Source organism: Palaemon carinicauda, chromosome 36 (assembly GCF_036898095.1).
Source record: "Palaemon carinicauda isolate YSFRI2023 chromosome 36, ASM3689809v2, whole genome shotgun sequence".
NCBI lineage: Eukaryota > Metazoa > Arthropoda > Malacostraca > Decapoda > Palaemonidae > Palaemon > Palaemon carinicauda.
In genome coordinates, this window is record NC_090760.1 from 65,441,943 (window position 1) to 65,468,176 (window position 26,234).

Consider the following 26,234-nt stretch of genomic DNA (forward strand, 5'->3'; position numbering starts at 1 on the left):
TACTGTTGCGTCCCCATACTCTAGCGAGGTGGTATTGGGAAAGTCTTGGTTACAACAGTTTTTCCTTCCAAAGACTAGGAATAACTTTACCTGGACTGTCACACTTCTATATATCTCGCCACACAGCTTGTGTAGGCCGCAGACCTTGCGTAGCAAGGTTTTATCGAGGTGCAGGGACTCCTTATTGTTGAGTACTGACATACTCAGATAAGGAGCCCCCGGGTAAAGCCAAAAGGTAGATTGTCAGGGACGTTCACCCTTCCTAATGGGCGAGTCACCCCTAATAAATAGCGTGGTTTGTATTCCAGTCACGGAACAAATGACAAATTCGTAGGTAATTTGTGTTTCCTAACGATACAAACTTTAGCTATTTATACAAACTTGCCCGTCAGCCCTATCCCCCTTGAAGTCCTATCTCCAAGCAAAGTGAGCTAAATCACAGGTGTGTGAGTGGGAGCGGTAGCAAGCTCCCCCCCCCCCCCCCCCCCCCGCTAACTAGCGGTGTGGGTAGTTAACTCTCGCTAATCTTTAATGGCTTGTCATTTTAGCTACGCCGAAAGTAATACCCCTAATACAGTAAATAGCTAAGGTTTGTATCGTTAGGAAAAGCACAAATTACATATGAATTTGTCATATTGTCAGGAAAAATCCAAATTACTGTATGTCCAAATTTGTCATGTAAATATGACATCTGGGAACTAATGCATAATGATTTGGCGAGTTTTCATTGGCTCAAAATATTTAAATGATTTAAGTCACATAAGAAATGAAGAATTATCCAAAAGGGTAAGACGATAGCATATGCACATTGTCACCATTAAATTCTCATGTCAACAATGGACTGAGAAAATGTCAGTTTAGTTCATATTCTTGTCAATTGGTACATAAGTTATTATTCACTGACTCCTTTTATCTAAAAGCAAGACACGTCAAAACTGCCTTCATTCGCCGACTCCATATGGCAAATTAAATAATGATTGCCATGAAATCAAAGTACTGTATCATAAGATTACCATATGGTTTAAATGCAAACATGCGGATTTAACAGTTTTATTTGTTCCGTAACTGGAATACAAACCACGCTATTTAATAGAGTATTATTTACGGCGTAGCTGAAATGACGAGCCATTAATTTTTAACGAGGGTTTACTACCCACACCGCTAGTTAGCGGGGGTAGGGAGGGTAGCTTGCTACTGCTCCCCCTCATACGCCTGTGATTGAGCTCACTTTGCTCTCGGCTCGGATGACGATCGGATGTGTCCGCTCTCATCCTCGCCGTCATTTTGTCAGCCATTAATGATTTTTGTTCTTTTCTTTTTCTTAGACTGTGTACGTGAAGTTGGCCTCTGCGACCATGCGCACCTGCCTTGGTCTTCCCGACCGCCCGTGTGGAACATTCATGTGTGCGGTTGAGACCGATCCTTACGCCCTTTGTCTTTCTTGTAGTTGCCAATGGTGTGATAATGTCAACAAGTGTAGGGAGTGGTCTGCTTCCCAGTGGGAGAGATTTTTGCGATGGCAGAAGAAGTCAAAGCGGGATGTTTCTTCTTCGAAGGTTGCTTCGAAGGAAGAAAAACCCAAGGCCTCTTCTTCCGTCGCCCAAACCTCCTCCGAAGCTTCTCGGTCGGCCTCTTTCGAGAGCCCATCGAGTAGTAGCGTAGACCGAATTATTTCTGTGCAACCTCGGGTCTCGAGAGATGACGTTGCTTAGTTTCCCCCGTTCCTGACCATCCTCCGAGGGGAAACTAAGTTCATCATCAGTCTCTCCTGCTAGTGTTTCTCTCCCTCGGGGGAGTTCACTTACAGAGACTCCTCTTCGGAGGACTGCTGACGGTCAGCTTGCTGATCTAATGGTCCCCAGAGGGCGCATCCGTCGGAAGGCTTGCCTTCCTCTTCACCATAGAGGCCTTCCTTCACCTGCACTGAGGAGGCGCCTCGTTGGTTCAACGTCTTAAATGCAGTCTCCCGCAGAGGAACCTCTAGACCGATCATCCATCACTGCACCTGCAACCAGTCTTGTGACTTCGGTCCTGAACCTGTCTGCAGATTGTTCGCGATCTCCTTCGGTGGATGGTCGTCCTTTTAAAGGACACATCGACCTTCCACCCGACAGACATGCCGACCTTGCATCGCCATTCCTGCATGGGCCTAACAAGGCTCCACCTGAGTGCGCTATTGCGCGCCAACGGACCGCGCACTACCCGCCCACGCAGCCTTACCAGCGCTCATTAGTAGCTCGTCAGGCCCCATCACTGCGGCGCACCACCCATCTTGCAACAACCTAACGCTCCTACGCGCCAACAGGAGCAGATCTCAACCACGCGCCATGCGTACCCACATGCGCACACACGCCAACGATCTCCTGCGCGCCAGGGCTCTCCTGCACCGACGCGCCCACGCGCCAACGATCTCCTACATGCCAGCGCTCACCTGCGGGGCAACGTTCTCCTGCGCAACTGCGCTCTCCCGCGCGCTAACATGCGCCCCCTACATCATGCTCTTCTGAGCGCCATCTTGCGGGCCAGCCAAAACCTGCGCGCCATCAATCTCCTGCACGCAAGTTCGTAGGTGAGGCAACACCCCTGCTGCCCTCACCCGCGTGCCATCTTTTACCTGTACGCCAACCTTTTCCTGCGCGCCCTCTATCTCCTAAGGATGCGCGCCAACATTCTCCCGCGCGCCCAGCACAATTCTACTGCGCGCTCGGAGACATTCTCCTGCGCGCGCGCCCCAAGTCTTTCATAGACGCGCGCACATCGTGATTCTCCTGCGCACCCGCACGCCATCAATCTCCTGCGCGCGACCGCCAATATTCTCCATCGCACGAGCGCCAATATTATCCCTCACGCGAGCGCCAATATTCTCCCGCGCGCGAGCCTGCGCACCACAAGGAACGACGTCCGGCAAGGTCGCCATGGTGTCATTCCCCTCCCCGCATGCGCATACCATCGCACATTGTGGGAGAAGGGAAACATACAGTGGGGTTCGGGATCCCAAAGCTACTTCCGAAGGCGAACCCACCCATTCCAGTGACTCCTCCAAGGTATCCTTCAATTCCCTTCCCTTCAGGGGGTATGTCTGACAGTGCGTCTGTCAGCTAACAGCCCTGATCAGAGCTGTAACTCAGGCTTTCAAGCCTGTCCTCTCTGATCTAGGACACGGAACCATGGCTTCCTCTACCCCTTTGAAGAGGAAAAGAGGAGTGCTGGATGCGGTCACTTCCCCAAGGGCGAAACTGACTCCACGCAGACCTTCAAGGCAAGTTCCTCCTTTTTAAATATTAAACTTAGCCGGTGAATATATAATAGCTGACGTCTCGGACGGCTCGACAGAAACACAAAAACTCGCGAGCGATCGCCATGAAGATTGCGGGTGTGCCCACCAGTGCCGACTATCGGCCAGATACCGCATATACATGTAAACAGCCTCAGTTCTTCTCTGTCGGTCTTGTCGACAAGTTGATTCCGCTCGCTGTTGACCTGGAGTTTTCGTCATTCTTGGTGAAGTGCTTCTTTTTGGTTTTGAGCTTTCGCAGTAACAGGTGTTTTTCTCTTCAATTAAAACTCTTGAACCCTTTTTTGGATAGCGTTTATTGTTGATGACTTTGGATTGTTTTTGGATTTTCTTTGACTTTTCAAAATGGCTGACCCTTCTCCTATCCCTGGACCTAAATTTCGTAAATGTAATGCTAGGGATTGTAACAAACGTCTTCCCAAGGCCTCTCTCGACCCACATACCGTGTGTTCTAATTGCCGGGGTAAAACCTGCCAATTAGGAGATCGGTGTGATGAGTGCGTGGTACTTTCGGAATTCGACTGGCTAGAGTTTGATAAATATTCTCGTAAGCTTGAGAGAGATAGGGTTAGGAGAAGCTCCTCGAGGTCGTTGGATTTTTCCTCCTCCCATGCCCCTGAACCTAATCCTTCCCCTGTAGTAGTTGTTCCTGAACCCTCTACTAGCACTCATGAACCATCCATGCGGGATATGTTGCTTGCCATTCAAGCTTTGGGGGAGAGAGTTGAGTCTTTAGCATCGGACCGTAATCAACTCATGGCGGATGTGAATGTGTTAAAGTGTCAGAGTGCCACATTAGAAAATCGTGGGGATAAAGTGATTAGTTCGCAAAGTGTTTTTAGTGTTGCGACCGAGGGTTCGTCTGTTCGTGCTTGTCGTTCACCTAGTCCGAGACCTCTTTCAGGCTCCCCTGCACCAGGAAGAAGTAATGTCGTTGGACTTAAGGGGACGAGAGGCTTTAACCAACGAACAGACGTTCCCTCTGCGGTATCGGGCGTGTCTCGTCAAGATCGCCCCTACCATAAGACGAGCGAGGCTGTTTTCTCCTCGTCATCCGAAGGCTTCTCGCAAAAGAAACCTTGGAGCAAAGTTTCTAGACCCTTAAAGCGGAAGTCAGTCCCTTCAGGACAGGTCCAGCGTCCTGGCTGTAGCCATTGGGACAGCTCTGACCCTTTGCAGTCGTCGTAAGCGTAACACGGGCTCCGAGAGTCTCAGTAAGAGCAATGTTTTGCCGTCACAGACGTTATCATCGTCTCGGCCCGTACCGACTCCCGTTGATCCTAAATGGGTTGTCCTGCAGGATATGCAGAATAAGCTTGCCTCCCTTATGGAGGAGTATACCGTTGAGCAGGTTCACGATGATCCTCGCCGTTACGCTGATCGAGACTCTGGCTGTCAGCCGCCCAAACGAGCCTTTACTCGTCCTTTTGACGTTACGAAGCGTGATGTCGGTAGTTTGTCACGACAGTCACGTGACTTGGAGCCTCACTCGATGCAGTCCCGTGTTGACTTTCAGCCGCAGCCGCAGTCTCGTGTTGACGTTCAGCCGCTGCCGCAGTCTCGTGTTGACGTTCAGGATGTTCGCCAACCAGCTCAGTTGCCTTGTTTTGACGTTGAGCGTCAAGCACCGCAGTCAAGGGTTGTTTTGACTGCTCAGTCTAGGCAGTTAAGGCAGTCTCGACTTGACGTCGAGCGTCCATCAGCTCCTGTTGTTGTTGCTGGTCAGTCCTTTCAGCAGCGACATGACGTAGCCTCGACTACTACTGCTGCTCCTTTGCGTGTGGACTTTGCATGTCAAGCATTGCCACCGCGGCAGGTCTCTCCCTTTCTTGAGACTCATCAATTGTTAGACGAGGTTCCTTCAGATGAGGATGTTGCTGAGCCTCCGCCTACTGATATTCCTTTGGATGTTTTATCAGACGTAGAAGAGCCTAAGGCGAAGCCTTCTTTTACTAAGCTTGTGCTCTCGCGCTCTTCTAAGAGGGCTTTACGCTTGCTGGGCGACTGGTTGGTTACCAGGAGGAGTTTGGGGAAGACGTCCTTTGCCTTCCCTCCTTTTAAACTAGCTTCTAGAGCGAGCGTCTGGTATGACACGGGAGAAGTTCTCGGCTTGGGAGTCCCTGCCTCTGCCCATGGTGACTTCTCAAGCCTTGTAGACTCTCCCCGTCGCCTGGCCATGAGACGCTCTAAAGTTAGTTGGTCCGCCTCGGACCTTGACCATCTCCTTAAAGGGGTTTTCAGGGCCTTCGAAGTTTTTAACTTTTTAGATTGGTCTCTAGGAGCATTAAGCAGGAAGATCTCGTCTGCCGACCAGGATGTTTCCGTACTTATTATGTCTTGTATGGACAAAGCCATCCGCGATGGCTCCAATGAGCTCGCCGCCACCTTTACGTCTGGAGTCCTGAAGAAGAGGGAAACTCTTTGCTCATTCCTTTCAGTAGGAGTTACTCCCTGTCAGAGGTCGGAGCTTCTCTTTGCCCCCTTATCAGCTGCCTTGTTTCCTCAACAGCTGATCAAGGACATTGCGGCTTCGCTTGTGCAGAAGGATACACACGACCTGATGGCTACTTCTGCTCGCAAGGGAGCTCCTTCGTCGTCTTATGTCGTGAGGCCCAAGGTCGATACCCCAGCGACTAGATTTATCCCGCCCTTTCGTGGCAGAGCCCCCAGCAGGGGAGGCGCTCGTGCCGACGGAAAGAGAGGCAAGAGGAGAGGAGCCAAGTCCTCCCGTGGCAGAGTCTGACTGCCCACGTCCTCAGACAGCGGTAGGGGCCAGACTGAACAGCTTCTGGCAGGCCTGGGAGAAGAGGGGTGCAGACCAAGAGTCTGTGTTGTTGCTCAAGGAGGGGTACAAAATACCTTTTGTACGCAGACCTCCTCTAGTAACAGTTCCTCTAGACCTCTCTCCCAGGTATCGAGAGGAGTCAAGAAGACAAGCTCTTCAACAGCAGGTGTCTCTGTTACTAGAGAAGGGAGCGGTGGTGAAAGTCTCGGACCTTCAATCACCGGGATTTTACAACCGTCTCTTCCTAGTCCCAAAACATACGGGAGGTTGGAGGCCAGTGCTGGACGTCAGTGCGCTCAACGGTTTTGTTATAAAAACAAAATTTACGATGGAGACCACGAAGTCCGTCCTAGCAGCGGTCAGAGAGGGAGACTGGATGGTCTCTCTCGACCTGCAGGATGCGTACTTCCACATTCCTATTCACCCAGATTCTCAACCGTATCTGAAGTTTGTTTACAGGAATGTGGTGTACCAGTTTCGAGCACTGTGCTTCGGCCTCAGCCCTGCTCCTCTCGTGTTTACGAGGCTCATGAGGAATGTGGCAAAGTTCCTTCATTTATCGGGAATTCGAGCCTCCCTGTACTTGGACGACTGGCTTCTCAGAGCATTGTCCCGTCATCGCTGTCTGCAGGACCTTCACTGGACGTTGGGTCTGGCAAAGGAGTTGGGACTGTTGGTGAACCTAGAAAAGTCTCAACTGAATCCATCCCAGACTATTCTCTATTTGGGGATGGAGATTCGCAGTCTAGTTTTTCGGGCTTTTCCGTCTGCCACCCGGATAGAGCAAGCCCTGCTCAAAGTTCGCCTTATGCTGAAAAAAGACCGTTGCTCAGTAAGAAGTTGGATGAGCCTCTTAGGGACTCTGTCATCCCTGGAGCAATTTGTCTCACTAGGGAGACTTCACCTTCGCCCTCTCCAGTTCCATCTAGACTCACACTGGAACAAGAGCAAGACTTTGGAAGCTGTGTCAATCCCGGTCTCCGAGCCAGTAAAAGCATGCCTGAACTGGTGGGACAGCAACATAAGTCTGCGAGAGGGTCTGTCCCTGGCAGTCAAGAACCCAAACCACATGTTGTTCTCAGACGCGTCGGATTTGGGTTGGGGAGCGACTCTGGACGGTTGGGAATGTTCGGGTCTTTGGACGTCGGATCAGAAGAGCATGCACATCAACGGCAAGGAGTTGTTAGCGGTTCACTTGGCCTTGATGAGTTTCGAGAGCATTCTTCGAAACAAAGTGGTAGAAGTCAATTCGGACAACACCACAGCATTGGCGTACATCTCCAAGCAAGGAGGCACTCACTCCCACACACTGTTCGTCATCGCAAGGGACCTCCTCATCTGGTCAAAAAATCGAGGCATCTCCCTGTTGACAAGATTCATCCAGGGGGACTTGAACGTCTTGGCAGGCTGTCTCAGTCGGAGAGGTCAGGTGATCCCCACAGAATGGACCCTCCACAAGGACGTGTGCAAGAGTCTTTGGGTGACTTGGGGTCAACCCTCCATAGACCTCTTTGCCACCTCGTTGACCAAAAGGCTCCCGACCTATTGCTCTCCAGTCCCAGATCCAGAGGCGACCCACATAGATGCGTTTCTACTGGACTGGTCTCACCTGGACGCGTACGCATTCCCACCGTTCAAGATCATCAACAAGGTACTGCAGAAGTTCGCCTCTCACGAAGGGACAAGGTTGACGTTGGTTGCTCCCCTCTGGCCCGCGAGAGAGTGGTTCACAGAGGTACTTCAATGGCTGGTAGACGTCCCAAGGAGTCTTCCTTTAAGGATGGATCTCTTACGGCAGCCCCACGTAAGGGATCTTCATCAAAGCCTCCCCGCGCTTCGTCTGACTGCCTTCAGACTATCGAAAGACTCTCAAGAGCTCGAGGTTTTTCGAAGGAGGCAGCCAGAGCAATTGCGAGAGCTAGGAGAGCTTCTACCATCAAGGTATACCAGTCGAAGTGGGAAGTCTTTAGAGACTGGTGCAAGTCATCATCCATTTCCTCTTCCAGTACCTCTGTAGCCCAAATTGCAGACTTTCTCCTACATCTGAGAAATGTTCGCTCCCTCTCAGCGCCCACTATTAAGGGCTACAGGAGCATGTTGGCTTCTGTGTTCAGACATAGAGGCTTAGATCTGTCCAATAATAAAGATCTCCAAGATCTTCTTAAGTCCTTCGAGACCTCTAAGGAGCGTCGTATGGCAACTCCTGGATGGAACTTAGACGTGGTCCTAAGGTTCCTAATGTCCGACAGGTTTGAGCCATTACATTCAGCCTCCCTGAAGGATCTCACCCTCAAGACGCTTTTCTTAGTGTGCTTGGCTTCGGCTAAAAGGGTCAGTGAGATCCATGCCTTCAGTAGGAACATCGGCTTTTCTTCAGATAAAGCCACATGTTCACTTCAGCTTGGTTTCTTGGCCAAAAATGAACTGCCTTCTCGTCCTTGGCCTAAGTCGTTTGATATACCTTGCCTGTCAGAGATCGTAGGCAACGAGCTTGAAAGAGTACTGTGTCCAGTCAGAGCTCTTAAGTTTTATTTAGCTCGTACAAAATCCTTACGAGGTGGATCTGAGGCCTTGTGGTGCTCAGTTAAGAAGCCATCATTGCCTATGTCTAAAAATGCTTTATCGTATTTTATTAGATTTTTAATCCGAGAGGCTCATTCCCATTTGAGTGAAAAAGATCGTTGCTTGCTTAAGGTCAAGACGCACGAAGTAAGAGCTATAGCAACTTCCGTGGCCTTTAAGCAAAACAGATCTCTACGAAGTATTATGGACGCGACCTTTTGGAGGAGCAAGTCGGTGTTCGCTTCATTTTACTTAAAAGACGTCCAGACTCTTTATGAGGACTGCTACACACTGGGTCCATTCGTTGCAGCGAGTGCAGTAGTGGGTGAGGGTTCTACCACTACATTCCCTTAATTCCAATATCCTTTTAATCTTCTCTTGAAATGTTTTTTAATTTTGTTTTGGGTTGTACGGAAGGCTAAGAAGCCTTTCGCATCCTTTTTGATTTGGCGGGTGGTCAAATGTCATTTCTTGAGAGCGCCCAGATTAAGGGTTTTGATGAGGTCCTGTTGTATGGGTTGTCGCCCTGGATACTTCAGCTCCTGGGAGTCTTTCAGCATCCTGAGAGGATGGCTGGGCTTCGTGAGGAAAGCGGACTAACAAGGCAGAGTAATCGTCAGAGTCAGCTTCCTTACCAGGTACCTATATTTATTTGGGTTTTGTTATGATATAACTGTCAAAAACTCTAAGCATATACGCCTATATTGTATTAATACTGGTCTCTACCCACCACCATGGGTGTGAATCAGCTATTATATATTCACCGGCTAAGTTTAATATTTAAAAATGATATTTTGATTATAAAATAAATTTTTGAATATACTTACCCGGTGAATATATAAATTATAGGCCCTCCCTTCCTCCCCGATAGAGACCCAGCGGAATGAGAAGAACTGAGGCTGTTTACATTTATATGCGGTATCTGGCCGATAGTCGGCGCTGGTGGGCACACCCGCAACCTTCATGGCGATCGCTCGCGAGTTTCTGTGTTTCTGTCGAGCCGTCCGAGACGTCAGCTATTATATATTCACCGGGTAAGTATATTCAAAAATTTATTTTATAATCAAAATATGATATTTCTCCGACTAACTCTCCTTCCCTTTCAGACGAAGATCTCCCGTCACCAAGGGAACCACGCGAAGAAAGATTTTTCCCCATCGCACCAATGGAGGAAACCTCTCTTCACGCCGAGAGTTCCACACAGTCCGGGAATAGAAGAGACATGCCACCCTCATCAATGTTGGAGTCTTACATCCTTCCCCGGAAGGAATCCAAAGACTCCAAAACATTGCCAAAGTCCTCCTCTAGGGCTAGGATAGAGCCATCCAGCCACTCAGGGAATGTCCGTGAATCTCCCCAAGAAAAGCCTTTGGGGATAGAAGGAGACTTCGCTGCAAGTCCTACAACAGGAGGAGACCAGCAGGAGTCAGAAAATGCAGTTTGGCAGGTTCTGACTCTAATGAGGGCTCTCAACGGGTTTTCCGACCCGGAGATCACCCTTCGAGAGGGCAAAGACACGGTCCTAGACCGCGTCTTTGGTACTCAAAAACCCTCTGAGACCAGTGCAGCCCTGCCCTGGTCTCAAGGGGTAAAGAGTACCAGGGACAAGATCGCCCAGCAGCTCTCCGAGATGTCCTCCTCCAACCGTTCCGGTACCACGAACAAGCTCCTCCCACCTCCTCATGTATAGCAGAGGTACTTCGAGATCCTGGAGGAGCCTTGTTTAGCTCTTCCACTTCACCACTCGCTGGAAGAGCTAACCAGGGGAGTCCCTCTTGAGAGACGCCAACCGGCAGGTCTCGTTCTCGGCAGCCGAGATCCTCAACCAGGAGAAGGCCGCGAAAAGTCCTCCAGGGGAAGCAAAAATCCTAGAGGGAGCAGCCGAGGCCGCAAATGATAGGATAGGCAGTCCCCCTGCATTTCCACCAGTGGGGGGATGCCTACAAAGTTGCGCAAACAGGTGGAAGCAACTCGTGGCCGATTCCTGGACAATCTCCGTGATCAGTCTAGGATATCGTGTCCCGTTCATAACATCTCTACCTCCCCTGACTATGAATCCAGTGTCATTGAACTCCCTTGCCATGGGATTGGCAAGGGGGTAAGCCCTTCGGGCAGAAGTCCAGACCCTGTTGAAGAAGGGCGCTCTCCAAGAGGTCTTCGACGGATCCCCAGGCTTCTTCAGTCGACTCTTTCTTGTAAAGAAGGCGTCTGGAGACGAGACCAGTCATCAACCTCTCAGCTCTGAACAAATTTGTCAAACAAACTCCGGTCAGCATGGAGACAGCAGACACGGTCTGACTAGCAGTAAGACTGCAAGATTTCATATGCACACTGGACCTAAAGGACGCGTACTTCCATATCCCAGTCCATCCGTCTTCAAGGAAGTACTTAAGATTCAGCCTGGACAACAGAATATACCAGTTCAAGGTGCTGTGCTTCGGTCTTTCTACAGCACCACAAGTCTTCACCAGAGTGTTCACCCTAGTATCATCTTGGGCACACAGGATTGGCATCCGTCTCCTCCATTATCTAGACGACTGGCTAATCCTAGCAGACTCGGTGTCAACCCTTCTTCAATACCGAAACAAACTTCTGAGACTTTGCCAGGATCTGGGGATCATGGTAATTCTTGAGAAGTCCTCCCTGCTTCCCACTCAAAGACTGGTATACTTAGGCATGATTATAGACACCACTCTCCACAAAGCCTTCCCATCAGACGACAGGATAGCAAGGCTGAGAAAGGTCGCAAGACCTTTTCTCAGACAGAAGAACTTCCAGCCCAATCATGGCTACGTCTCCTCGGTCACCTTTCATCGCTGGCCAGTCTAGTTCCCGATGGTCGCCTCAGGATGAGATCCCTCCAGGTGGCAACTCAAGTCCCGGTAGAATCAAACATACGACTCCCCGGACGTCCAGATCCCCATGGGACCTGCGGAACTGACAGACCTCCAGAGGTGGGTGACAGATGAGAATCTACGAAAGGGAGTGGATCTTTTCGTCCTCCCCCGGATTTTATGCTGTTTTCAGACGCTTCAAAAAAGGGTGGGGGGCCTACGTGCTGCACCACACGACCTCAGGCCTCTGGTCAGAGTCAGAAAAGTACCTCCACATAAATCTCCTAGAGATGAAGGCCATCTTTCTAGCCGTTCAACAGTTCCAACAGTAGCTGGCAAGTCACTCTGTAGTGGTGATGAGCGATAACACCACAGTAGTGGCCTACATCAACAAGCAAGGAGGTACTTTTTTGCAACAACTATCCCATGTAGCAGTAGAGATACTGAGATGGGCCGAAATCCACTTGATACCACTATCGGCATGCTTCATTCCCTACAAAAGGAATGTGCTCGCCAACAACCTGAGCAGAACATCTCGGATAGTGAGTACCGAGTGGTCTTTTGATCATCTAGTAGTCAACAAAGTCCTGACTTTGTGGGGTTGTCCGGACTGTGGACCTCTTCGTAACGGCCCTGAACTTCAGGCGCCCGCTGTACTGTTTCCCAGGCCCAGGCCCCAAGGCTCTCTGGCTAGATGCTTTCCAACAACGGGGGGGACAACATCGACTTTTACGCCTTTTCCCCGTTCTGTCTGATGAGGAGGTTACTCAACAAAACCAGAATATTGGTCAATCTTTCAATGACCCTCATAGCTCCGCTATGGCATCACACAGAATGGTTCCCGGACCTTCTGCAACTCCTAACGGAGCCTCTAAGAGAACTCCTTCCATGACATAATCTACTCAAACAACCACACGCCAACATCTTCCACATAGCCGTAGCCTCTCTACGACTTCACGCCTGGAGACTATCCAGTCTCCTCTCTGAGAGAGGATTATCAGGATGTCTGGACATCTGTGGAAATCATCAGCAGCAGACTACCAGGCAAAGTGGAAAGTCTTCTGTGGTTGGTGTCGTGGAAGGGTTATCTCTCCACTCGATGCCACTATTCTAGTAATAGCGGAGTTCCTCGTGTATTTGCGTGAAGAAATGCGCCTATCAGTCTCGGTAGTGAAAGGCTATCGCTCGGCCTTAAGCCTCGCCTTCAGACTGAAAAGAATGGACATTTCTTCATCGCTAGAACTTTCTCTACTCATATGGAGTTATGAACTTACTTGCCCCCAGTCGGAAGTGAGACCTCCCCCATGGAACGTGGTTCGAGTTCTCAGGTCTCTTAAGAGACCTCCCTATGAACCATTACGCCAGGCATCGGATCGCCACCTAACTTGGAAGACAGTGTTCCTGCTAGCTTTGGTCTCGGCTAAGCGAGTCGGCGAACTTCATGGTCTCTCATATGACATCGCCCATTCAAGGGGATGGGGAGAGGTAACGTTCAGCTTCGTCCCTGACTTTATTGCTAAGACTCAGAACCCGGGAGTAGCGGATCCTCTATTAAACTCCTTCCTGATTTTTAGTCACCGTACCGTAACAGATGACCCAGACCATCTCTTACTATGCCCAGTAAGGAGCTTGAGGCTGTACCTCAAGAGAACAGCCGCAGCCCGTCCTCGTGCCAGCACTATTCGTCAGCACAGTAAGGACTAAGAGGAGGGTCACCAAGAACACCATCTCAGCATGGATTCGCAGGGTCATTGACCTTGCACTGAATCCAGACCCTCCTCCGTCAAGTCGCCCCAGAGCATGTGATGTCATGGGCATAGCTACATCCCTGGCCTTCAAAAGATATTTTTCAGTGATGCAGGAAACGACAGAACATGTTCACATCCCACTACCTGCAAGACATGACCCACAGGAGACTCGATACATTTTCTATCGGTCCCATGGTGGCTACACAATAGCTTGTTTAAAACCCCAAGCTCCTTATTGGACAAGTAGCAGAAGGTTGAGGGCATTGTTACCTGGTTTTAGTCTGCATGAATGAAAAGGGTTGACTGGCCCTTATTTTTTTCTTCATCATCCCCTTTCTTGGGGAAAGAAGCATCCTGGGTTCTCTGCATAGCTGACCTCAAGCCACTGCAGGTAAACCATGCTCCCTTGTGCTCCTTGTATTAAGATTAATACTGTTAAGTCCCCATACCCTGACGAGGTGGTATTGGGAAAGTCCTAGTACAACTTTCTATGACGAGTCACACTTCTACATACCTTCACACACAGCTTGCATAGGCCGCAGACTAGCAAGGTTTTAGCGAGGTCCAGGGGCTCCTTATTTCTTGAGTGCTAACACACTCAGATAAGGAGCCCCCGGGCAAAGCCAAAAACCCAGACTGGCTGGGACGTCCACCCTTCCTAATGGGCGAGTCACCCCTATTAAATAGTAGGATTTGTATTCCAGTTACGGAACAAATGACAAATTCGTAGACAATTTGTATTTTTCCTAACTATATAAACCTTAGCTATTTAACCAAACTTGCCCGCCAGCCCTATCCCCCCTGAAGTCCTACTTCCAAGTAAAGTGAGCTCAATCACAGGTGTGTAGGGGGGAGCGGTAGCAAGCTACCCTCCCTACCCCTGCTAACGAGCGGTGTGGGTAGTAAACCCTCGTTAAGAATTAAAGGCTCGTCATTAAAGTAATACCCCTATTAAATAGCTAAGGTTTGTATAGTTAGGAAAAATACAAATTATCTACGAATTTGTCATGTTTGGATTAGCTGTAGGTTCTTAGATGCTTTGTGTTTTGCTCATAGGGCCCATTCCTGTGTCCAGGTTTCCCCATTTATTGTAGTTTCTTTTTTACTTTGCAGTAAGACAACATGGAGTGAAAAACCAGGAAATTTTTCATTTTCAAGTCTGGACCAGCTTTGGGCACTTTTCTTTCCACCTTTCAGGTTCTCCTGGAGCTTTAGGGTATGAGTGAGGAGAAGGATGACCGAGGTTTTTGCTTAGAGCTTGTCACATGCAGCAGTAGACCTTTTCCTTTGTGGCAGCTTTAGTCTGTCTTTGATGTAACCATGCCAATGGACTTTAATGATGATCTATTCCTGGAGTTTTTGGTCCTCTTGGACATACAAGGTGCTGCTTCTATTCTGTGCTTTTCTGATCTAGCTGGGCTGGTGCAAAGGTGGATCTAGCTCCTGTGACTTGATACCCAATGACAATTAGTGCCATCTTTGCACCCCTCGTGCTATATGTGTCTGAGGTTGAGTAGTAAATGTCCTTCGGAACAGTTACGTGCTACCTGTGAAGGATTGTTGACCTTCCATATGTTGCCAACTGATCCAGTTTCATTCCTACTGTCTATGGTCCTAGATAGCTCCAGCCCTCTTGTTGTGAGTAGAGTCAAAGAAGAATGTTATGCAAGTTGTAGTGGACTGGTCTTGGTGGAGGAGTCAACTGGTTGTTGGAGACCAGCCATTGGCCTCTTGTTTTTGTTTTTTGAAAGTTTGTCTTCAAACCCTATTCAAGATAGAAACTTTAGTACAATACGTAATGTCTTGTTTTGGTGGTCTAAGGTACCTTACAAGTATTTTCTTAATACCTATACCCCAGTTCAAAGCCCCTTGGTTTGAACAGTTTACTGCCTCACAGGTGTTCAGGTGACCGTCGCCAAGGTCTTGGTTTTGGATCATTCACACGGACTAGGTCTGTTGATGTAACAAGAGGATCAGTTGATCTTTGTGTCCCCAAACATTCAGTTGGTTTTGAAATGAGACTCTCTCTTCACATTTGGTTGTGGTCTGGGGTTTGTGGTACACTGGGACAAGTCTGATTTCTTACTTAAGTTGAAAACAAATTCCCAGGTCATGCTGATCAATACGGCTGCTGCATGTCCTTCCATTGCATACTTTTCTCAGCAACTTCAGGGAGGTAATGCAGTAGTTTTTAATTGATCAGGAATAACCTTGTTTTCTGTGGCAGGTTTTTCTCATTTGCTAATCATCTGTGGAGAAGCTTGTGCCTTAAAGCATCTGCAGTGTTATCTGAAGAGAACCTGTCTCCTCAGTTGTAATTAAAGACTCCGTATTTCCGGCACGAACAAGAAGGAAGTACGTATGGGACTTTGTCATCGTGTCTTTTCGATACTTTTCCTTTGGTAAACACTAAGAAGCATTATGTTGAATAAAGACGAGCTCTACCTCGGGATCGTGTGCAAAGAGACAGATGCACACAGGTTAACTACACCATATCTGGGCGAACTGAAAAGCTTGCATGCAGAAGCGCCCCTTATTGGCCCTCGCCTCGACAACGCTCTCTGTGCAGTTGGTTTGCTTTGCGAGGGGAATGGCCAATCTCTCAGTCAGACATGTAGATGGCGCCCACGTCCTTAAAGAAGTTATACACAAAAAAGGGCACAAGGCGACATCCTCTCATACTCTCCCTTTTCCTTGGCACTCCACCTAAGGAAAAGAAACAGGCTTATGGGTTCATTCGGGAACAGTCTCATTCTCGAGAGATGCCCCCTGGGTCCTGGACCCTGTCCAGGATGTGGAGCAGGTGGTTTCAGGATAGACTGATCATTCTCAGACAGTTCAACCTTGGGATCTTGGCACCTCGACCCACCGAACACCTTGGTGCTGGTAGGTCTAGAGCAGAAGAGAGACCCGAGTGGTGGGTAGCAGACACCTACCTGCTCAGGGGAGTAGACCCTCTTGCCTCCCCCAGATTTGTTGCTCTAAATGGATGGATCAAAGGAAAGGAGGCAGCTCACCTGTTGCACCTCACAGCATCCAGACTTTGATCCAGATCTGAGTGATAGTGGCACATAAACCCTCTGTAATGAGGGCAGCCTTTCTTGCCCTCAAACAATTCTACCAGTCGCACACAAACAAGCAAGGAGGTACTTTTCATGGCACCTCTGCCAATTAGCTGTGGAGAACAACTCCGTAGCCTTTCAGTCTGGGCAAAAAGAACGTGCTGGTGGACAAACCACCAAGGATACTGGGTTACCAGGCTCCAAACGGTCTCTTAGACGACAGTTAACTAACAGAGTTTGCGTTTACAAGTCTCGCCAACAGGCGACCGGTTTGCGTCGTCCTTAAACTGGAATCTTCTGGTGTACTGCTCGCCAGTACCGGGTACCCAGGCAATCTGACAGGATGCCTATAGACATCCATGGGACAGGACAGAAGTCCCGTTTCTCCCCCTGCTTCGGGAGGCACAACCCCGTTGGGTTACCACCCCCCATTCTCTCCTTGGAGAGAAATGAATTCAGTGCCTTTTAACGCGACAGCTGTAGCAACTTAATTGCTAGAAAGGTAGTAGGTGGGCCAGGGCACCAACCGCCCGTTGAGATACTACCGCGAGAGAGTTATGGGGTCCTTTGACTGGCCAGACAGTACTACATAGGACCCTTCTCTCTGGTTACGGTTCTTTCCTTTAGCCTACACAGACACCGAATAGTCTGGCCTATTCTTTACAGATTCTCCTCTGCCCTCGTACACCTGACAACACTGAGATTATCAAACTATTCTTCTCTCAAGGGGTTAACTACTGCACTCTAATTTCAGTGGCTACTTTCCTCTTGGTAAGGGTAGAAGAGACTCTTCAGCTATGGTAAGCAACTCTTCTAGAAGAACACTCCAAAATCAAACCATTGTTCTCTAGCCTTGGGTAGTGCCATAGCCTCTGTACCATGGTATTCTACTGTCTTGGATTAGAGTTCTCTTGCTTGAGGGTAGGGGCCGGCTTTAACCTTAGAATCCCGCTCTAGATAGAACACGTGTGAGTGTCGGAAGACAGTGGAAGATGAGACCTCTCAAACTGTATTATATTGTACATACTCTTTCTTGATTTGGTAGAGCGTTCATCTGTAGTAGAATGATCATCTGCAGTGTTAGTGTTAGATGGGGCAATATGGTCATGGGGAGTTGTTAGAATCCTGAGCATAATACATGGACATATCTTAGGCCATTCCTGTCCTTCTCAGCAATGAAGTCAATGCTTTGTATAGCATGCAGGTAGTGGCATTGTACAGGATAGTATTTCCCCTAATATTAAGAAATGCCAAAATTGAAAAAAATGAATTTCATGACAAGTTTTAGATTTGGCCATTATAGATAATATACATTACAGTTTTATGAATAGAACTTACCTGGCAGTTATATATACATAGCTAATTATCTCTATTTCGGCAGAATTTTTCTATAACTAGGCAACCGCCTTGTGGTGGTTGGGTGGTAACACCCGTTAAAGGGTGGTAGGAGGAATCATTCCCGTTTTTCTGTTCTTCAGTTCATCTCTGCCGGCCGGATCGACAACACGTTGGTCCGTCATTAAGAGTTTTTCTTCGCTTTCCCTGCTCGGTGTACCAGTCTGCTTTTTTGGTGAAGTACTCTGATTTGGGGTTTTGGCGATCGTTGTATTTTGTTTTCTCTTAGCTTTTTTGCTGTTTTTCATTATGAGTGAAAAGAGTCATTACCGTATCTGTGCGAATGAGGAATGTAAGGTGAGACTACCGAAAATGGCGGTAGACCCTCACACCGTTTGTTCTAATTGTAGGGGTTTTGTTTGTGCCCTTGATAATAGGTGCGGGGAATGTAAGGTTTTGGATGAGAAAGATTGGTTAATTATGAAGCGCTATGTGCGTAAGCTAGAGCTCGATAGAGTTAGGAGAGCTTCTAGGTCTAAGTCTAAGTCTGTTAGTGGTAAGGAAGACGAACTTAGCGTAGATTTATCTATTGATCCTATTATTGATTCCTCTTTGGAAGTTGATCCTTCCCTTGAGGTAGTAACTCCTGCACCTCCTACAGGTTCCGTATCTACGGATGACCCTCGGTACGCTAGCCTGGCGGCCGAGTTGAAGGCCATTAAAGAACAACTGGAGGCCTTTAAAGGTAAGGAAAGTGAAAGTGCTTGTGTTAGTGCAGTGGAGGTGGCGACTGACCGAATCTGTCATACCCCTAGGCCTAGACCTCTACCAAGCTCCCAGGACCAAGGGAGAAGGTACGTCGATGACCGAAAGGGGGTGAGAGGTACGTACCCTCGGTCAGCCGTCGCCTCAGACAGTCCTGTTGTCGATTCCCAGGTTGCTCTTGACCGTCACGGGAAAGACGTGTCGGATGTGTTGTTTTCTTCTCCGAATTCGTCCAGATGTAAATGGAAGTATTAAGCTTCAAGACCTACTAAGAGGAGATGGAACCGCGACGAACGGTCTCGTTCTTTCTCTCCCGGTTCTAGCAGTTATGAACCTTGTCCGTCGGAGGATGATTTCGACTCCGTGCCTGTGAAAAGGGCGAAGCCTGCTGCCGAAGATCCTCCCCCTTCTACGAGTGTTATTCGTCACCCCCCCCCCCCTTCGGGTCCGTAAGACCCAGCTGATGTTGCTAAATCCTTTATGTCTGTCATGCAGGAACAACTTTTGACTTTAGTACAAGCCTTTAGCCGCCCTCACGCCCAGTCTGACAGACGTAAAGACGACTCGTTGCCGATTAAGAAGTCTGCTTCTAAGAGAGAACGGAGTTCTTCTTTAAAGAAAACTTCTCCCTCTCTACGCCAGGATGAGGAATGTGTGCTTTCGCCAGGCGATACTTCTTCGCGATACCAGGGCGATACGTTTTCTCGTTCTCGATACCGGAACGATACCTTATCGAACGATGCTGCTTCTCGTTCTTGATGCCAAGACGATACCGCCTCCCGTTCACGTTACCAGCACGATACCTCCTCTCGTTCGCTTCGCCACGACGATACCTCCTCTCGTTCGCTTCGCCACGACGATACCTCCTCTCCTTCACGACGCCACGACGATACCGACCCTAGTTCTCGACGCCACGACGATACCGCCTCTCGTTCACGACGCCACGACGATACCGCCTCTCATTCTCGCCGCCACGACGATACCGCCTCTCGCTCTCGACTTCAGAACGACTCTGCCTCTCGTTCTCGGTCCCAGGGCGATACCACTCTGCCTCTTCGGGACGATACTGCCTCTCGTCCCAAGGATTCTTCTAGCGCGGGACTCCAGGATGCAACCCGTCTTTTGCAGGATGATGCCTTTGTATTGCCCTTGTCGGGTCCTAAGGATCCTTCTTCTCTTTCGAAGGATATTGCAGATGTGGACCAGGACCTCGAGGATGTTTCTGATGACGATGATAATCCTGCCGACGCTGTGGGAGATTACAAAGTTCTCTCTCGCTCCCTTCTTGAACTTTTTGGAGAGGAATTCCAACCTGCTGCCCCTCAATCTCCTCAGTCCCAATTTAACAGAAAGAAGGCCAAGAAACAGTCGGCCTTCATCAAGATGAAGCTGTCTATCTCCGCAAAGAAGGCTCTCACGAAGATTGATGACTGGATGATGGAGCGGAGACAAACAGTTAAGACTTCCTTCTCGTTTCCACCAGCTCGTCTTGCTTCAAGAGCGGGTATGTGGTATGCAACTGGAGAACCTTTGGGTCTGGGAGTGCCTTCCTCCTCCAAGGGTGACTTCTCTGGTTTAGTGGACTCTGCTAGAAGGCATGCTCTCAACTCAGCCAAGGTCATGTGGTCGATGTCGGAGCTGGATCATCTCGTCAAAGGTATTTTTAGAGCCTTTGAGGTTTTTAGTTTCCTAGACTGGTCGCTTGGGACTCTCGCAAGGAAAACTGAACAGCTCTCGCAAGGAAAACTGAACAGATGGAAGGATCTAGGGACCTTACCAGTATTATGTCCTGTATGGATAAGGCCCTCAGAGATGGGGCGAATGAGTTGGCTGCTCTGTTCTCAGCTGGGGTCCTAAAGAAGAGAGCTCTGCTTTGCTCTTTTGCTTCTAGGTCTGTTACCAATGCACAAAAGTCTGAGCTTCTTTACGCCCCCCTCTCTCAACATCTTTTTCCCGAGTCCCTGGTTAATGACATTACGCGTTCTCTGGCCCAAAAAGCCACCCAAGACCTTTTATCTCGTTCTGCTCGTAAGCCCTTGGCAGCCCCTCCTTCTTCTTTGAAACGGGAGGAAAGGAGATTCCAACAGCCCTTTCGGGGCAGGACTACTTCAAGACCAGATTTTAGAGGGAGAAGGCAAGAATCAGGACCAAGATCTACCAGGGGTTCTTTCAGACCTCGCTCCAGAAAATGAAGTTCGTCTCCTCCAGACAGTAGGCGCAAGACTGTCAGGTTTTTGGCAGTCTTGGAAGAGGAGAGGGGCGGACACCTGGTCCCTCTCAGTCATCAAGGAAGGATACAAGATCCCCTTTCTGAAAAAACCTCCTCTCGCAGATGCTCCGCTGGCCTTAGTAGCCCGGTACTCAGATCCGGGGAAACAGAAGGCCCTAGTAGACCTTGTCAACCAAATGCTAGACAAGGGGGCGATAGAACCGGTTCGGGATCTATCCTCCCCAGGCTTTTACAATCGCCTGTTTCTGGTCCCCAAGAACTCGGGCGGATGGAGACCCGTCCTGGATGTCAGCGCTCTCAACGTATTTGTGGAGAAGACAAAGTTCTCCATGGAGACGACTCAGTCGGTGCTGGCGTCAGTACGTCCAGGGGACTGGATGGTGTCCCTCGACTTGCAGGACGCATATTTCCATGTCCCCATCTATCCGACTTCGAGGAAGTACCTGAGATTTGTAATGGAGGGCAAGTGCTTCCAATTCAGAGCTCTTTGCTTCGGTCTCAGCACGGCTCCTCAAGTCTTCACCAGGGTAATGGCGAATGTGTCAGGTTGGCTGCATCAGGAGGGGATAAGGATATCCTTCTATCTGGACGATTGGCTGATTCGTTCACGATCGAGGGAGAAATGTCTGGAGGATTTACGGAAGACTTTTATGATGGCTCAAGATCTAGGCCTGGTCATCAACAGGGAGAAGTCTCAGATCAGACCGAATCAGACTATTCTCTATTTGGGGATAGTTCTGAATTCAGTTCTTTTTCGGGCTTCTCCCTCTCAGGAAAGACAGACCAAGTGTCTCGTAAAAGTCAGAACTTTCCTGGACAAGAAGAGATGCACAGCGAAGGAGTGGATGAGTTTGCTGGGGACTCTATCCTCCCTCGAACAGTTTGTCTCTCTGGGGAGACTCCACCTAAGGCCTCTTCAGCACTTTCTTTCGAAGACGTGGAACAGAAAGATGCAGGAAGACTCCTTTTCCTTCCCCATTCCAATAGAAGTCAAGACTCTTCTGAAGTGGTGGCTGGACCCAACCTTGTTAGGGGAAGGGATCTCCTTACACAAGAAGAACCCAGACCTAGTGTTGTTTTCAGACGCATCAGAGTCAGGCTGGGGGGCAACACTAGGAAGCAAGGAGGTCTCAGGCTATTGGGAAGGAATTCAGCTGGGATGGCACATCAACAACAAGGAGCTGATGGCCATTTTTCTGGGGCTAAAGGCCTTCAAGGACTTGGTGTCTGGGAAGATTGTGGAGGTCTTCTCAGACAACACCACAGCTCTTGCTTACATCAGGAAGCAAGGAGGGACTCACTCTCTGTCTCTGTTCGAGACAGCAAGAGAGCTCCTTCTTTGGGCGAAGGAGAACAGGATAAACCTGCTGACGAGGTTTGTTCAGGGACAGAAGAATGTGAGGGCGGACATGCTCAGCAGGAAAGGGCAGGTCCTTCCCACAGAATGGACCCTCAACCAACAGGTCTGTCAGAGTCTCTGGAGGCTGTGGGGGAGACCCCTCATCGATCTTTTCGCCTCCAACTTATCCAAGAGGATCCCCATCTATTGCTCCCTAGTTCCGGACAGAGAGGCAATAGCAGTAGACGCCTTTTTGATGGATTGGACGGGGATGGACACTTATGCTTTTCCCCCGTTCAAGATCATCAATCTGGTAGTCAGGAAATTCGCCCTCCTCGATTCGGGACGGATGATCCTGATAGCTCCATTCTGGCCGATGAGGGAATGGTTCACGGAGGTGGTGGACTTGTTGATGGACTTTCCAAGAAGCCTCCCTGCAAGTCCAAATCTGCTCAGACAACCCCACTTCGAGAGATATCATCAAAACCCCCGCGCTCTCAATCTGACTGCCTTCAGACTATCGAGAAGCTCGTCAGATCGAGAGGCTTTTCAGCGCAAGCTGCAAAAGCTATCGCCAGAGCGAGGAGGGTCTCTTCGCAGAGGGTCTACCAGTCTAAGTGGGAGACTTTTAGGGCTTGTTGTAGGAAGCACAAGATTTCCTCATCCACTACCTCTGTGAGCCAGATTGCGGATTTCTTGTTGTACCTCAGACAGGACGCTAAGCTAGCTGTGTCCACTATCAAAGGGTACAAAAGTATGCTCTCTTCCGTCTGTCGGCATAGAGGCTTGGACTTGTCTCGCGATAAGGACTTACATGACCTCTTGAAGTCTTTTGAGACGACCAAGCAGACCCAGTTAAAGCCCCCTTCTTGGAACCTTGATGTGGTTCTTAAATTTCTGTGCACCAAGAGATTTGAGCCCATCTCACAGGCTCCCCTTAGGGAGGTTACCAAGAAGACCCTTTTTCTTTTGGCCTTAGCAACAGCTAAAAGAGTTAGTGAAGTCCATGCAATTGAAAAACAGGTAGGCTTCAATCTGAATGGGGCAGTTTGTGCCTTGAGATTAGACTTTCTCGCTAAGAACGAGAACCCTTCTATGCCCTGGCCGAGGACCTTTGAGGTTCCTAACTTGACCAACCTAGTGGGTCAAGAGCAAGAGAGGCTGCTCTGTCCAGTACGAGCCCTCAAGACCTACTTGTCTCGCACGAAAAGTGTGAGAGGCTCTTCTAGCTCCCTGTGGTGTTCTGTGAAAGATCCTCAAAAGCCCCTTTCCAAGAACGCTTTGTCCTTTTTCCTGAGGGAAGTGATAAGAGAAGCGCATCTCTTGTGTGAGGAGGAACACTTCGGACGTTTAAAAGTGCAAGCTCACGAAGTGAGGGCCATTGCGACCTCGCTTGCTTACCGCAAGAACATGTCGCTCCGTCAAATTATGGATGCGACATTCTGGAGGAGCAACTCTGTGTTCGCCTCTCATTACCTCAGAGAGGTGAGGGTGGATTATGAGAAATGTTATACCTTGGGACCATACGTAGCTACGGCTTCTGTATTAGGCAAAGGAGTTACTACCTCCCCTCAACCTTAGTTTTGTTTACTTGTACATAGGTTGGTGTATTTTTTATTGGTTGTCTGAGGACTTCGACTTGTGTACAGTCACCTCAGTCTAGTTAGATAATTTTTATCTACTTTGCAAATGTTAGGCGGTTGGTTTGGTAAAGTTGCGGTTTTTTATTTTGGGCAATAGGTAGTCCTGAAGTCTAGTCAGATTGTTGGTCTCACCCCGTTGACAGACTCGATTGAGTGTTTTCAGCACTGCAGGTCACATCCTGGCTGACACTCCTAAGGGAAAGCGACTCAAGAGGCAGGAACCTTTGAAGTCAGCTACCTTAGCAGGTAAGGAATCAAGGTGTTTATTTATCCTACAACTTTTTTGGTTGTTTCCCCAACGATGTTACTGTCTATCACCCTCCTCCAAGTGTGTTAATCAGCTATGTATATATAACTGCCAGGTAAGTTCTATTCATAAAAATGGAGTTTTTATGATAAAACAAAGTTTTATGAATACTTACCTGGCAGTTATATATACATTCGAAGGCCCACCCACCTCCCCTCAGGAGACAGGTCGGGCATAGATGAACTGAAGAACAGAAAACGGGAATGATTCCTCCTACCACCCTTTAACGGGTGTTACCACCCAACCACCACAAGGCGGTTGCCTAGTTTTAGAAAAATTCTGCCGAAATAGAGATAATTAGCTATGTATATATAACTGCCAGGTAAGTATTCATAAAACTTTGTTTTATCATAAAAACTCCATTTTTAAAAGGGCCATGTTATGTGCTAGTATTACAGGGTTTCAAATGGTGATTTAATTAAATAGACTTCTGGCTGTAAGTGTGTGTGTGTGTTAAGCCAAATAGCTACCTACTATGTTTTGTAAGTTTGTTCTGATCTAAGGAATTTATTTTTTAATTTTTCAGTGAATGACTACTTACTTTACAATTTTTTTTTTTTTTCAGATGTATCGTGACGAAGCCCAGTTGCATTACCACCAGCGGCAAGAATTCTACAGAAAAGCCCAAGATGCCTACCGGAAAGGGATGAAGAACGTGGCGGCTTACTACGCCGCCCTTGGAAAACTGCACGCGGAGAGGCTGAACGAAGCTAACAAACGTGCGTCCTTCAAGATTATCGAGGCCGTCAATTCGAAAAATCAGAAGAAAGATGCCAACGTGCTAGATCTCCATCTCCTACATGTACCTGAGGCATTGAGTGCCACAAAGGCCTTCCTCTTGGAACGAGAACAGCTTCTAATTACCAGAAACATCAACCAACTGCAAGTGTCCCTGATCACGGGGCGCGGGGCCCACAGTGCCGGAGGCCAGGCCAAGTTGAAGCCAGCAATAAGGGATTATCTCCTGAAGAAAGGGTTCACCTTCCATGAAGGAAATAGTGGCATGTTTGTTGTGACTTTACAAAGGTAAAGATGATAATTCATGAATATTTTGATGATGAAATGACAAGTACAATCAACCAACTATTTTTAGCAATATAAGAGTTCAGTGATGATTTATATTCTTGAAAGTTTTTAAGTGTCGAAAGTGAAATTCCCCTTTGGAAGTAGATATTATGACTGAAGGGATTAGGTTCTTTACCGTAATTGCCAAGCCTGCCATCTTTTGCGTGATTTGCACAGACACGTTTTTATGCATACACAGAATTAAGGGGTACTTTACTTAGAAGGAAGTAGTCCTCACTACCTTATTTCATATTTTTATAAAGAAGTGCTGTATAGCTTAGTATCGTTTACGAAGCTACTCTCACTGCATGTCGTACAAGTGCTGTACTGTTGGGTACAATAGACTTTTGAGAAGTCAACTGCCAATATATATAACCTGAAACAGGAATTTCAGCAATACTATTTTAACACTTTGTGTGGCATAAAATTGACATGAGTTTTTTCAAGTGTGACCTAAAGTATTCTCAAACCTCTCTGTAAAAATGGGACAATAGTGATTTTGTATGGCATTAAGTCTATCTTCTGTTGCATTGGCAGAAGATTGTTCTTTTACATATTGCTTTATTTATGTTACTATATTTTGTATGTATGAAAGTCTTGTACTGTACATAGGTTGTGAGAGAATCATTATTTTGGAATAAAATACCATAAGTATTTTCTGTGCTCAAAAACATCAAAAGATCTCTGGTGCTACGTTTATGTTGATGCTCGAGATGTAGGTATATTTTTAAATGCTCTATAGGCAAATGATATATTAAGAAAGCTTTTAAATTTTTAAAATAATTGGCTTTTTATCTTTGTATAAAACCGTGAAACCTTGAGTACTGTATTATTTTTTTTTTTTCATTTTAAATGTTTGTAATCTGTCCTCATTTGTTGTATGATAGAATTGGTATTTTTATATCTGTGGTTATTGCTATTTGAAGTTTTTCAAATAATAATCTCGTTTTTACTTAGATTGTATGATGAGAGTTTTATGAGAAATATATTTTGTCTTAGTTAAAGATGCTAAGGGATTTTTCAGTATTGAACATCCTTCTAGATTTATTATTACTAGCCAAGCTAAAACTTTACTTGGAAAAGTAGGATGCTATAAGCCCAAGGGCTGCAACAGGAAAAAAATAGCCCATTGAGGAAAGAAAATAAGGGAATAAATAAACTATATGAAAAATAACAAATAATGAATATAAAATAACTTAAGATCAATAACAAAGTTAAAAAGATCTGTCATATATAAACAATAAAGAGAGGCTTATGTCAGCCT

General features: G+C 47.9%; 1 protein-coding gene across 1 annotated transcript in view; it reads left to right on the top strand.

Annotated features, from left to right (window-relative positions):
* The window catches only part of LOC137628852 (NEDD4-binding protein 2-like), a 34,297-nt gene extending 8,346 nt beyond the window's left edge, over nt 1-25,951 (top strand). Inside the window, exon 2 of the mRNA XM_068360098.1 lies at nt 24,471-25,951. Coding sequence (XP_068216199.1) covers nt 24,471-24,935 — 465 coding nt within the window. The 3' untranslated portion in view covers nt 24,936-25,951. The remainder of the gene's footprint in view (nt 1-24,470) is intronic.
* Nucleotides 25,952-26,234: the final 283 nt, after the last annotated feature.